The sequence below is a fragment of the Thunnus thynnus genome, chromosome 10 (assembly GCF_963924715.1).
Source record: "Thunnus thynnus chromosome 10, fThuThy2.1, whole genome shotgun sequence".
In the NCBI taxonomy this organism is placed as follows: Eukaryota; Metazoa; Chordata; class Actinopteri; order Scombriformes; family Scombridae; genus Thunnus; species Thunnus thynnus.
The window spans coordinates 28,011,893-28,027,122 of NC_089526.1; the positions used below are offsets into that span (position 1 = coordinate 28,011,893).

The window sequence follows — 15,230 nt, forward strand, 5'->3', positions numbered from 1 at the left end:
CCTGGGTCTTAGCCGATGACTCATGGTTCACTGAAGAGCTCTCACCATGACCCCAGTTAAAGAGGCAGTCATGGCCTCACTGGCTACAATCCTCTGGGACACATAAAGCACAATTTGTAGCCTCCCTGCTCCTATTGTGTGTCAGCACAGTTATAGCCCATCTGTAACATTGATAGCTGGTCATAAATGCCTCATGTGTCAATATCACATAGGCCAGTACATGATTCCTGCTGTGCTAGTCTTAAGCTTTCTTCCACTGCATTTGAAATGTAACTGAAATAATTCATCATTGCTAGATAGCTTCACCCCCAAATGTGTCAGTTTGAAGTAATGATGGCAGTTATAGTGTCACAGCACAGGTAGTCTTGATAAAATGTGTAGTTTTTGGATCTAGGAGATTTAATTACTGCTAAGTCTTAAGGCTGTACCAGCTACTACTAAGGCCCAACATACGCTAGATACCTTTGGTTGCCAACAACATGAAAAGGATGCAGGCCGTACCTGAACTTGCCTCCTGCTGCTACTCCATTTGTTACATGGTTAGAAACTAGCCAATCCTGCCGTCCTTCTGTCTAACAGAAGATAGGCAACCTTTGGAAAGACCAGTACCAGTTTTCCTTTTTTTTTTTTTTTAATCAAAAAATGAAAATCAATGATGGTTGAAAGCACTGACCTGAAAATGTTTGCAAATACAGTTACTGCTCATTCCACTAACCAATTTTATCTTCTTGTAAACTCTGGGGGCACACACAAAGAAAGAGAGCAAGAGCAAGAGAGAGAGACACCCTGCTCTTGACTTGACGTGTGTCTAAATCACAACTACTAACCACCAAACACGCTGTACTTGTTGCTGCTATCACACTGTTGGGTTGAAGAGAGTGTAAACGGCTGGCAGCCTGGAGCTTCATCCCACTCCCCTTCTCTGTAAGAGCGTCCTGCCCTGACCAACCAGTAAGTCACTGTTTCAATGACAAGGACATGATCTCTCACCGACTTCCCACTTCTCTATGTGGACACTGATATGTTTAATGACTCAGCCAGCCACACCAGAAGCTGGAGACTGAATCCTAGGGTGTATAATTGGATGAACGCTTTTTCTTCTATTCCACCCAGACACCCCGTAAAAAGTCTTTTTTAAATTTTTTTTTATCTGCGTGCCAGTGTAAAGGCTTTACGTGGTGTGTACAGGTTGCCAACCCCTGTGATCATTTGTACTATGTATGCTGTATCACCCTATGCTTCAGGTCTAGCCAGCCACTGAGATAAGCAGTTGTGGTTACGTCTATGACTACAAATCCAGCCTTTGAACCACTGCAGCCAGTAATTCTACAGACCACCACAGTTTAAATGAGTTCAATTAATCTAGAAATAACAAATCAGCCCATTTTTATTTGATTCAAGGCTTACTGAAAAAAAAACAAAAAAAAAAACAAAACAGCGAGCTATAGACCAGCCGGAGGTGGGTGAGGCAGCATTCAGGGCCCGCTCACACTAATAACAGTAATGCACTGACTCAGCACTGGGACTGTAAAGGCGGGGAGTGTGGTGGGAGGTGGAAGGGGGGGTGGGGGGGATGCAGTAGCTGTTGGCCGCCCTACTGGCCGTCTAGCCTGTCAATCATTTGGCAAGCTCCTCGTCCTCTCAGACACACTTAGATATCATTTTAAGTTGCTTGCTGTTAATGAGACAGGTGTGGTCAGCTGGAGCAGGTTTGAGTGAAATTCAGATTACCAGATATTAATTGATACAGATTCCTACATAAGAGAACGTGAGTCAGAAGGCTGAGCTTTACAACGTAGCGTGTGTATGCGTGCGTGCGTGCGTGTGTGCGTGCGCGTGTGTGTATAGTGATCAGGGCTGCTGTCTGTCCCTGGATTTATGAGGCTAATGTGGTGAGCTGGCTGCTGGGGCTGCAGTATAGAGCAGATAAAGGCACAACATCACAGAGCAGTAAAAACCTCCATCTCTCCAGTCCTTGTAGAGCACAACATAAGGAAAATGTTGCTATTCTTTTCCATTTATCTTAGCAAAGTGTTGCATCACACAGTCGCACAGTTGCATTACATACTGCCTCTACATACCGTACCTTCATTACGATGTGAATAATCTCTGCAATCAGTGGTCATGTAGGCTCTGTGCTGTATAGATTTTTGACCAGAAACAACAATTTAATAGCGATGTAATACAGCATAACAAATTGAAAAAAAAAAATTCTTATCTGCAATATGGAAACCTTGATCTTTACCAAGAGATCTACAGAGGACTCACAGACTCAAAATGTATAATTATAATAATCAAATGAACCCACATCACTTTACCTTTCAATGGTATCAAAGGCTGCTGCATGTGTACAATATTTCATCATTCACCTCATCAACATGAATTGTCAGTACTGTTTATGAATATTGTTGCTGTGGGGTGAAAACTCAAAACTCCCGTTTTAAAGCCTGTTCAAAACTAATTAGTTCTATCTCGTTACTGAAAAGTTGACATTTTGGATTTAAAAAGATTTTCACCCATCAACAGCGATATGCCTCACAGTTATGTTACAAATCACTCCATTACAGCTCATCATAGGAAATATAAGACAACCTCTGACTGCTCATCACCATTCCAAACCGCTAACCCCCACCCCTCTTTTCCCTGCAGGTTATGTGGGTATGCAACTTGTGCCGAAAACAACAAGAAATCCTCACCAAATCGGGGGCGTGGTTCTACGGCTCGGGGCCTGGTCAGGTGCGGGGCGTGTTTGAGGGCGGGCCGCAGGGGAAGAAGGCCAAACTGCAGGACCCGTCCCTGTACCCCTACCAGGGAGTCTCAGGAGACTTGACACCAGCGTCAGACAGAAGCAGACCTCACGGCGGGCTCCTGCCCAGACAGGCGTCCCTTGACAACGGTTCGGGGCTGAGGTACTCGGGACCCGGCGACGCACCCATAGACAGGTCAGTTCTATGTGTGAACAGTGATGGATGTTTGTGTGTGGAACGGAAAAAACAGAAACACTTCACATGCTTCAAATGAGTCGATTTTTTGTTATTATTGTATAAATTCAAAAGGATTATTTGATCAGGAGAAAACTCTGTTACAGAAGTACTCACATATGATGCTGCTTCATGAAGGTGCCTGGCTGTCACTGCATAAGAGCCTAATCTATGTGAGTGTTATATAGGTAGTGCAGACTAGTGATTCAAGCCTAGCATAAAAGCAGTGTCTCCTAGCAAGTCAGGCAAGGCTCCATATAAAATGGCCTGTACATGGAACCCATGAGGCCTATAAAGGAGACATAGACACAGATACTGTATCTGGCACTAACTCAGCAGTTCTACAACAGTCATCCACCCACTCACTCTCTCTTCTTCACATGCACACACACACACACGCACACATGCACACGCACACACATGCAGCACATATGGGGCACATAGGATGGGGTACTGGCAGGTGAAGGGTGTTTGCTGGAATTTATGCTGTCTCAACCTTTCAGAGAAACTGCAATTTCTTACTTTACTAACTTCCGTTTCGACGTCAGCAACGTTTGTAGGCCAGTTCAGGCATCGCGAGGCTCGAAGACGAAGCATTACGAAGATGTTTTGGAGTAGAAGAGCAAAAGTAGGCCTAATTACAATGCAGAACATTGTGTTCCGTTTGTCTTATGCACTAAATGCCCCCTCTGAGTAGAACACTCTCAGATGCTGATAACACAGACATGCTGTGCTTGTGAATCCCATATCCGGTTGCTTATTTCTTGATACTGGTGTCAAGTAAGGCAGTTGCTTTGATGTCCACATGGGGGCTCCTTCCTCTTTCTTCTTCCAAAGAGAGAGAGAAAAGCTTATAGTCAGTATCTACACACTCTCTAGAATTTATCTCCACAGCAGAAATCTAGGCAGAGAGCCATTTCAGAAAAGGTTTCCTTCTCTCGTGTCCTTGTTTGCTCCCTCTTAGATAACTTGCCCAGTAACTTGACATTTTTTCAGTGCAACCTTAGGCTATACTTACACTATACTGTACTTCTAATGTATGTGGACACATAAAGGTGAATTTGGATTTTTGATTTTCTCCAGAATGTCGACAGTCGTCTTCAGTGTTGTGAAATGACTAAGGTCATCTGGGCAGCGGTGAAACCCTGGAAGGGAACACACACCCCGCTTCTTTCTTGTGTTACAGTAAAGCTGTGATATCACATTTTGTTCTCCATAACCCTCGGTCAGTCGCAGTAAGCATATTCCACAGACTAACAGATGTCCTCGTCTCTCTGATGGTCCTCTCTGCCCACGAGATCAGACTTCCTGATGGGGAAGATGGTAAATGCGGGATACATGCTGTGCCATCCGGTGCAGAGCAAACCCAGCCTGAATCCAAACGGAGGGCGGTACAGCGTTAGCCCTGAGTCATTCTATACATGCAGATACTCATTTTGAAGGAGAGGTACGGCAGGAAAGGAGCTGAAATTGACTCTGTCCTATTCCAACAAGTCCCTGTTCCTTCTCTGTGCTGACCTTGTGTAGGTATACTTGGTAGGCCACGTCTCCTCCCCCTTGTCTAGCGCAGGAACAAACCGGCATTCACAAGCCTGTGCCCACACTATGTTTGGAGACACAACTCATTAGTTCTGTGTCCTCTCTCTGCCATTGCAACCTTGTATTTACTCCATAATACACTGAGAACCAACAGAAAGGTGAGAGATCCTGGGGATTTTTTTTTTTTTTTACTTTGGTTTAATTGCTTGTTATTGTGCTCCAAATGGATGTTTTGATGGATATAACCAACATGCCCCAATACCTGCCCATTAACTGGCACTGGGTTTTGGTGATAAGTGTAGTAGATACTGTGCTTTCACGGTGTAATGAAGCAACAGTGATACTGCCACATACTCAGAAGCATTGTTATAACTCCAAAATAGACATATACTGTATTTCTCCTCTGTATTGGGAAAATTGTCCCTGTGGTATCTTTGTTAAATCCTCCATCCATTCTGTTTCTACGTAAATTGTAAATACGCAACAAAAGTAAACAGTAAAAGGCTGCAAATTGTAATCAAAGCCACACTACTATAAACCTGTGATGCAGGATAAAGCTATTTTGTGTCTCAGTACAAGCGGAGTACATTATCCATCTTCTCCTCAAATGGCTCACTGCTTTCAGGTGGTTTTAATTGATGATCAGACCGACTATAGATCAGACTATAGATCAGACCGCTCCGAGCATTCCGTCAGTCAGTCACTCTTTGTTCCAGTCCGAGCCACTTGACACCGTATATTAATTGATCGCATGGCTTAAGAGGTGGAGATGGTACTGTGGAGCGATCCTGGCTCGGGCATCGCCTACATTTGCTGTGACACAACAGGAAACTGGCTGTCTGAAAATTCTCGGGATAATGCTGATGATGGATAGCAGAGAGTCCATAAATAGAACTCCCACTGCATAAGCACCAAAACCCACTTTCATTAATCTTAAAGAATGTTTAAATTAACTCCTGGATCTGTTCTGCTGAAGAAAGAAGGGGAAAAAGCTGACAGTCTATTTATAAGGAGAAATAACTTGGGAAGGCTTCTAATTTATCTTGGTCTCGGAGGTGTCATTTGAATGAACACACAGATACGCCGGGACAGCTGCAGTGTTGGGTGAGGCTGATGAAACAACAATGATTACATCGGGATTGGAACATACTGACTGGTGGAATTTCTTCAGATTCTGCATTTTTTAACAAATTCATCCGGGCAGTAAAAACAATCAGCCTGCCAAAAATGTTAGAGGAGGAGGAAGAACACACTCAGCTTGGCCTTGGCCCTTAAACAACCAGCCCAGCCCCAGTCCAATATAAAGTAGCTTTGCACAGTTCAGTTCATCAAGGCTCAGTCCAGCTCAGCATAAGCTAAGCCCTGCGTACCCAGACAGACCCTATTATCAGATACAACACTGAATCAGGTGGTAATTTGATAGTTTAGTTTGGTTCTAGTTTTAATACTTTCGGTCATCATTCCTGTCATTTAAGATCAAATTTTATTGATGAATTGTGATTTGGGGATGCTGCAAAACCCAAAACAAGCGGTTGGATATCAAGAACAATTTCAAACAAATCCCTGCTTTCATTCAATTATCTAAACCACATATTGGAAGTGAAAACCAGAGTGAACATACATGAAATGTCTACTATAATCATCCTGCATTGTAAAACTGAATATGCACACAATTAGGGTAAGAGCAATAATGTATAGTTGAACTATGACTAAAATCAATTAACAGCAGTTTGTATAAACATTCACCTTTTTCAATAAAGATAAGTTGTTGATATGGTTAATCTGCAGACGTCTGAAATGTATCTGACTGCTGGTCTAGTGGCCCCGTGCACTTAGGCAGACTTGTCGCATCCCATCTCAGCAGCTCATGTTATTGAAACCGATATGATGGCAAAACCAACAAAAATAAGACCCTTGTGGTAAAAAATGATGGGTCATATTTTAATATTTTCAGACACTGCTCATGAATTGTAGAGTTTTCCTGTAACCTGAATGTTGAGATTGATGTCTGGTGTCGTATTAAGGTTTCAACATCTTAGTGCAGGTTTCAACATTTTGTACCAAGGGTCTAATTTGGGTATTTGATAGGGATGCAATTAAGCTAAGAGGGACAGATTGATTGTAAGTCTTATATACCAGACTCAATCGCAGTTAACAATGTTTTAAAAAAAAAGGAATTTAATGTTTTATGTGACGCAGAGATAGAAAACTTTATCGTACCAGCTAACTGTTGAATGTAACTCCTTTGTCCTAGCTGTCTCTCATCATCTTATAGACCTTTGATTGTCCTGTAAAAAAACATTTAACCGTATCAAATGTTTTATATCAGCAGCTTTAAGGAACCTATCGAGCCTCATTGGATTATTTTGAATTGGTCATAACAGTTATATGCAGAAGCACTGACTGAATTAAATAAATAAATAAATAACCCCTCGGGAAATCCCCCTTTTTTATGTGTGCCCTTTCCTCATGCAGACGCTCTCCCTTTCAGAGGTAGGCTATTACTGTAGGGCTGTCTTCCGTTATTGCTGATGAGGAGCTGATGGTCTGAAGCCAGATATGAGATATAAGAAAAAAAAAAAAAAACCCTGACGACAGCATCGCCTCTGTATTGTTTTGTGGTCTATCTGCTGCTGTGCGCGTCCCAAAGAGTGCATGAGAGAGGATGGAGAGATATGGCAAAGAGTGCGCACGATTGCATATCAGCCCCGTAGTGTGTGTGCGTCTGTGTGTGTGTGTGTGTGTGTGTGTGTGTGTGTGTGTGTGTGTGTGTGTGTGTGTGTGTGTGTGTGTGTGTGTGTGCGTGCGCGGGTGTGTGCTCTTCATAGGCGACGGGAAATATGAGTTGAATGTGAGGCAGCAGCTGATGCGCCGGTAAGGGATGCTGCTGCTGCTGCTGCTGCTGCTGCTGCTGGCTGCCGTGTAGGATGCCTCTCTGCTTCATCTTTCCTCCGGGCGCTCCTTCGCCTCATCCTGCACACCGAGAAGAGATTTTTGCCACAACGAGAAGAAGAAAAGGCTCGTTACCGGCACCGGCAATACGTCTCTTTTCTCGCTTCAAGTCTGAAGCATAATGACCGAAGGATCCCGCCCGGAATGCGTCTCATTTAAGGACACTTTTTACCAGGAGCGGCAGGAGAAATATGGAACTTGATCGGCATCTTTTTCGCTTTTAATGCGCCCCGGGTGATAATAATACCAAAATACTGAGGAGGTATATGTGTGGAGGGGGGCGTCCTGAGAGAGCGCAGGCTTTGGGATGTATTGTTGGTGAAAGGAAAAAGGGTGATCATTTACTGAGGATAAAAGAAAACGGAGGGGGAAAATGCAGTTTGAGACATTGCGTCAGTTCTGTAGCTCGGTTTTATCACATTTCAACGGGGCTTTCTCTGCGCCTCAGAACATCTTGCAGACGGAGCTGTTCGAGCAGGCGTTGAGCAACATCGGGTGAGTGATTCCTTTGTAAAGAAATGCCCTGATTTATGAGGAAGGGCTTCCCCGTTGGTATGTCAAACGAGTATTAGGGGGGGTGGGGGTTGTTGCGTTTATCGATCGGCAGCCAGCCTGCGTAATAACAACCTACAGTATAGTACTGTTGCTGCTGCAGATATTTCCTGGATGATGGGGCCGATCAGTGATGCTGCCGCGGTTTGCTCTGTGCACGTGCGCGCGCGCGCATGTGCCGTGTTGGAGTGTAAGGTGGGGAGTGGGAGGTGGCGGGGGGAGAGGCAGGGGGGGCCCAGTTAAAATGAACCCTTTAGGTAGACTGTGACCATGCAGAGGTGTGACTGTGCTGTGCTCGCGCCTGTGTATGTAGCCTATGTGTGCGCGTGTGCGTACGCCCCAGCGCACCGCTGCTGCAGCATGTGTGCTGTTCTGCCGCTGCCGCCGCCGCCGCCGCCGCTGCTGCTGCTGTTGGGCCTGAGAGGAGAACATGAGGGGGTGAGGAGGGTAGATGTACATTAAAAAAAAAAAAAAAAAGAGTCCAGAGGTGGGAATAAGTGAAAACACCCACATCCACCCACACACTCAGACGAACGCCATCATGTGTTTTGAGCAAGCGCAGGTATACATATAAGAACAGGTTTGAGTTATTTGATGAAAGAGTGACTAAACTGCAGAAAGCTCTTTACAAAAGCATACATGCATATCATATGCATACTGCTGCCATTAATAGGCTACATCTTTATACCAGGACTTATAGGGCAATAAAAGTCATACAAAATGTTATTAACCTTTTAGCTCCAGTGTTACTGCAACACCACAGGCTCACTGTGTTTTTGCATTTGCTAGAGAAGAAGTGCTTTTGTGGCGTGTGTCAAGAGGGAGAAGTTGGATCTCACTTAGATGAATTGGAGCATATTATGATTAGCCTGCTAAATGCTCCGTTCCCCCACGGAGAGGCCCGTGGTCATCTGGCCAGGCATAGCTGTTAGACATATGCAGACGGAGGAAGGGGTTCAAACATGCAAACAGACCACGTTCCTGCCGCCTCTTTTCTTTCTCGCTATAGCTAGACGCAGGCCCGTATCTCCACACCATGCACTGTCTGTCTCCGGGGACTGCGAGTCTTTCCCTCTTGTCCCCCACCCTACCGTCAGAAATAATTTACAGCATTGCTGGGCTCTCTGCCACCTCACATTACATGGCCAGAACACTCAGCCACTGGAAGGACTGAACAGGGGGCTCTGTGCCTGGAAACTGTGATCCAGCAATCATCACATCTGACTGATTAAATTGAACTTATTTTCCCTCACTACCCTTTTTTTTTTTCTTCTCAGCAAATTCCTCAAGTAGAAACAGTCTCTGAACGGTAGTTGAAGACAGGAGTAGGCCTGTCATTTTAATGCTAAATTATCATATTCGCAGTTAGCTAACTGATACAACTAACCGGTAGAAGTGTGTCTCCATTTTAAATACTATTGCAGCACCTTGAGGCCGGTATGTGCCTCTATCTCCACTCATTTCTGGGGCTGTAAGTAAACCACACAGCTCGCTGATACACAGCAACAACACAATTCGCTGCAAACCAGCAATGTGTACTGTTATCAGTGGTTAGCCAGCTTGTCCATCCATTCGATCTTGGCTGTTTCTCTCTCTCTCTCTCTCTCTCTCTCTCTCTCTGTTTCTTTCTTGGCCAGGCCAGGCCTGCTAATGGGCTGTATGCTTTTAGATCCAGCTTCCATGTATTATGCATGTGTGCGTCAGCAGTAGTCCTAATGGGATGTAGGGATCTGTTCTTAGAAGGCCTGAATGGTTTTGAATTGAGTGGTCACTACATTTAAACTGCAACCATACCCGCCAACCTCCTCCAATACACATCCACACACCGTCTGCCTATCACCCCCTCGCTGCAGCAGCTCTTTCCCTGAAATGACTGAGACCAAAGTGCGTGTGTTGTCGTACCAGTGTGTGAAGCGATAGAAGGGATGTTATTGAGTTTGTGGTACATATCTTACTCTTTCCTCAGATGAGCCTTTTGTAAAGTGTGTGATAAAAGAAATAAGTGGGATGTGAATAGCTGCATTTGATTTTCTGCATAGATGCAATGTACTGAAAGCAGCACTGTGTTTCAAATCCAGCTTATTAAATAAAACCCATATTGCTTCTGTTTAATGATTCCAAACGGTGCTGCGCAATCTTGGGTGTGATTTTAGCGAGTAAAACTCACAGCTGTTTACTTCAGCCTAAAGTCTCATATATATATTGTCCTCCTGCAGTGACAGCATATCTGCAGCTGTGCACTTCTGCATTTTACAGCTTATATGTGTGGTACAGCGTGTACAGTCAAAGATAGGAGGAAAAGCAACTTGTTTCCACCACTGTCAGTTCTAAACTGAATGTTCCTCTGAAGTGGAAACCCCCTGGCTTACTCCCCCTCCCACACCCATCCCCATCTCCTCACTTGTCCCCTCCAACGATGGGGTTGCCATAGTGATAAGGTGTAATGTTTGATCAATAGAAATGATGATGTATCCTCCCTGTCTGTTAATCCTGACTTTAGCTGTGCCTGATTAATAAGAAGGAGGTAGGGATGGAACAAGGGATGATCCTTCTAACAGAATGACATAAGGGTTGAGGAAAAGACAGGAAGGTGGAGCAAGGCACTTTAAATCTGCTATATTGTAAATTTTCATTCGAAATCCTACTCTGCAAGTATGTCTGACTGGAGAGACCCTTTTCTTCCAATGTTTTCTCTTTATGCAATTCTCATCTGCCTTGACATGTTAATAAATTTCAGGATTACTCAGTGGAAGTTTTTCATCATGGCAGCACACAGTGTATACAGTTACTGCAGATGTTTTACTAAAACGTCTGCATTATCTCACACACATGTATAAAAATAAGATTTGATTGCATACTGTCAAAGCTAGTGGTAGTATTTTCAAACTTTTTTCAAACAATTTCACTTACAGTTTCAAACTTACATTTTGTTGAGCATCACAGAAAAAGTGACATGAAACTGCTGTAATGCCAGCTCAGTTATTGCTCCTTAAAGATCCCATCCAAACATGTTTAAATACACATGAAAATACTCTCTTTAGAATAATAGTTCATGTCTGATATGTTCACAATACATCAGTGATTTATAAAGAGCTGCATTAATTTAAACTCAGATTTCAGGTGAGCACAGAGAAACTTTCCACCTTCAGCAGATGAATATGAAAACAAACTCTGCACATACATCATTCTGCACAGTGAAGCTCATCAACATCCAACTGAAGCAACAATAATGTATAGCAACGGTGGGGCCAGCCCTATAAGTGCGAATGTCTGTCCCTGACTGTGTTAATGAGCGAGTCACTGACTGAGTGATGAAGTTACACCAATGGTCGGCCAAATGCCGCCACTTCCTGTATCCGTTTCAAATTAGAAGCCCTCTAGTGTTTAATACATGGTGCAGCCATATACTAGGTTTCGATTGACTTTACATTATTACATCTGCAGCAGATAATCTGTCTTAACCAACACTAGAGTAAGATAGTTATACAATGCATGTTGTAAGTACATTGGTTATACTTATATTGCCTGCTGGCAGAGCAGGTTTGCATAACAGGCATGTAACCATTTGAGTGTGAGTTTGAGTCTACTGTGATACAGAAAGGTAGCCAACCTAGTGGAATAGGGATACATCTTCCTCTTGGCTATGCATCAGTGATTTAAGTGGCTATCAGGATTATTAAAGAGCTGCCCTAACTTCACCTACAGCTACAGCTGATGGTGTACTTATGAGTAGACATTTTAGGACTCAACAGCATCTGGACATCTGTTCATTTATTTCCATATGAAGAAGTGCAGCTATTGAAAGCGAAGCCACTTCTGTTTTGCTTTAGGACTAACTGGTGTGAATCAGTTTTGCACATTTTGCACCGAATCCTTCTTTTGGAACATTTTTTTTTTTAAAATTAGAGAGACATGCATGGAATTAACTCGCTTTGATCTCAGCTGTTTTGTGTGTGCCATGACACTACACCATAAACCACCATACTTTATTAAAGGCCTCAAGTAACTTCATTAAACACACCTCCTTTTAAATTGAGTCTGTCATACATGCACCATACAAGACACACACTTTCCGCTCTGATTTTCTACTCTCGCAGCTTCTTTTCGACATGTATTGATAACATGCATTGTGGATGTGAGGTGAGAGGAGCTCAGTAGAGAGACAAAACAAGGAGAGAAAACAGAGAGGTAGATAGGAAGACAAAAAGTACCAGGAGGAGGCAGGAACACCCAGGCATCAGTCACCATGGTGACAGAGCTGTAGACGAGGCAGACATAGCAGGCTGCAGCTTGTGGGACTCTGAACCCCCGGAGCCCCAGATTCATGTTGATGTGACAGAACTGGGGGAAGGAGAGGAGGAAAATAGAAGGAAAGGATATAAAGAAGAAGGGAGGAGAGGAGGAGGAGACAGACTGCAGACCTAGAAACAACCAGAGACAAGGACATGGATTCACCTCTCCAGACTCTTCAGTCCTGGACACTTGTGTTGATTTGGGGGCAGATCCACCTTGTTATATCATTGGCTGCACTGTAGTGTACATAACATTTATGTATGCTCTATTTTTACCCTTCTTTATCCAGGGTGAGTTGACTGAGTGTATATTTTTTTCTCAACATTCCCGCAGTTACACTTTAACATCTTGCAGATACATAATCAAGCTGACTGAGCTGCTCCACTGGTGATACTGGGAGTTAAATGCCTTGCTGAAGGGCTTCTCAACAATTGAAAACATTACTCATTCTTCCCACATTTTCCTAGCCAGACTTCTTCATTGGCTTCTGGGCTACATCACCTCCTTTTTTTTTCCAGCTATGTGAGGGTTTAGGTGTCAGAGTCCAACTGAGTCTCCACTGTATCCTCTGTAGTTCCTTTGCAACCACCAACCCCCCCAATATCCCATCACACCTCACCCACGCTCAGCCCACCCTCAGCCCCATTGTGTTGTACTCGGGTGTTGGCGGCACTCAGCAGCTGTAATTAAGCCGGCCTTTTATTGGTTTTGTCCTCGCCAAGGGAGATGTGCGCAGGAAGAAGGGAGGCCCTGGTTTATTGCTTGGGCGTCTAAGAGAGGGGTTATTATGATTGCATGCTGGAGAGAGAAAGAAAAGTAGTGGATGGAGAGAGAGAGAGAGAGCGAGAGAGAGAGAGATAAAGTGGAGAGAGTTGGAATGATAGCAGCGCAGAGGAAAAGGGGATGAATAGTGCGAGAGAGACAGCGGGAGAGGCTGAATCGATATGCTCGACTCCTCTCCGCTCCTCTCTGCTCTCACCAAATCATATCTCAGCATCAGACAGAGAGCAAGAGAGGCAGAAAGAAACAGAGAGAGAGAGAGAGAGAGAGAGAGAGAGAGAGAGAGAGAGAGAACTGGTAGCTAGCGGTGGGCTGTGTACCCAGATAAGCATCAGGCTAATGTCCCCAGCCCCAGGCCTGCTGCCATGGCTGCTAATGCTGCTGCCCAGAGAGGGAGGTGAAATTGCCTTTGCCGAGTTTGGTTACGGGTTGACACGGCACAGTCCCACAGCTGGAGGTACACGTGATGTCACTCAGCGGGATGCACGTTATGTATAGGTCCGACCGGCCAGGCTGTACTCGGCAGTGAAACAGGATGAGGAAGTTGCGGATAGGGTCACGGTGCAACAAAGGAAAGATGGAGTACTTTTCAACAGAAACACCGGCCTGTGCTGAGCTCTGACATCTGGGCTCTTTTCATGCTCACGGAGCGAGACTGATTCACTCAAAGGCTGAACAGGCATGTGTGTGTGCGTGCATTTTTGTGTGTGTGTGTGTGAGACCTTCAACCTTAGCATGTCATTAATGGTTGAGTTACAGTAGGCATAGTGTCCTCCCAGTGAAACTACATTTCAGTTTGGCTTTAGAGGCCACTTTCAACTCTGCCCCAGGTCTCTAACGTCTTCATCTCTCTCCACTCACTGATGGACTAAAGAGAAGGCTGCTGAGTGGCGTAAATGTGAGACTCATCCCTGCATGTGTGTGTCCTTGTGGTTTTTTTTTGTGAGATTGCATGTGGCTGCGCTTGTACTGTATGTTCTGTATGTGTGTGAAGCTCAGTCCCTAGGAGGTCTTTTTTTTTCTCTCTCTCTTAAAAAGCTTCTTTTTTCTGCTCCCTAACAGATGTCTGATGTCATCTTGTTTTTAAATAGCCAAGAGAGAGAAGAGAAACTGCATACGCTGCATGGATAGTGCTTTGCTTTCAACCATATGCCTTGATGTGTGGTGCTATTTGTCAATGTCAGTAACCATTTAACAGTTTGTAGAGGGGTTAAATTTGACTGCCTTTGCTGCCGTAGCTTACCATCAGCGTAGGATCTTTGCAGGAGGGCATATACGTACGCTATTCCACAAATCCTCCTTTGGCCTTGATGGTCAGTGGAGTTGCTAATTGAAAGCTAAGGCTCTCACCTCCTAAAGGTACTTCACAGGATCATCATTCTTGTTTTACATTTGATTTATTGATTAAAGAGGCTCATAAGGTCAGACCTTTGGAAGGTGAAGAGGTAGGATTTCTTAGCTAAATCCTTATTATTCAGTGCAGTGGAGCCCACATGACACATTTGAACAAACATTTCAAACTACACTGTCACTGACATTAAGCAATGACTTTACTGTATATGGAATACATTTGACATCCACCACTTGTCTATTTGAGGTTATATACTGTATGCTATAGGTATCTATTTTAGTGATTCAACAATCCCCGATTACTATTTCCACTCCACACACCCAATGCATTGACCTGATAGCATAATATCTGCATGTATTGTTTCATGAATGGGAAAGCGACTGCTTTACACGTAATCCTGTTGCTGTGCCCCAAATCCAAATCTATTTCATGCTCCAATTTATTCAATTACCAAAAATACACTTGAAGAAGCCGTGTGATAAAGCAATAATGAAAAAGCTTAATCTAAACATCTGCGTCTATCCAGCCCATTGCTATCATCATCCGTCTCATCCCTAGCTTGTGCTCAAATCCTCTTTTGCAACACTGATGGTATTTCACAAGCTCAATGAGATTAATTATTTCCATATTTTGCAAACATCGCACCGTGTGCGGCTCCCCCGTCTCCCCGCACGTGTACAATTAGCTCAGTTCATTTGTGTTGCAAATGAGCCGGCCCTGGCGATGCTCGGCGGCCTCCCTGGGCTTCTCCTGCCACGCAGTGGAGAGGAGAACCCAGCCGA

At 44.2% G+C, this 15,230-nt stretch overlaps 1 protein-coding gene across 1 annotated transcript in view; it reads left to right on the top strand.

Moving 5' to 3' along the window:
- Nucleotides 1–4,521, top strand: part of LOC137190681 (regulating synaptic membrane exocytosis protein 2-like) — a 43,745-nt gene extending 39,224 nt beyond the window's left edge. Inside the window, exons 5-7 of the mRNA XM_067600204.1 lie at nucleotides 2,650–2,942; nucleotides 4,280–4,372; nucleotides 4,509–4,521. Coding sequence (XP_067456305.1) covers nucleotides 2,650–2,942; nucleotides 4,280–4,372; nucleotides 4,509–4,521 — 399 coding nt within the window. The remainder of the gene's footprint in view (nucleotides 1–2,649; nucleotides 2,943–4,279; nucleotides 4,373–4,508) is intronic.
- Nucleotides 4,522–15,230: the final 10,709 nt, after the last annotated feature.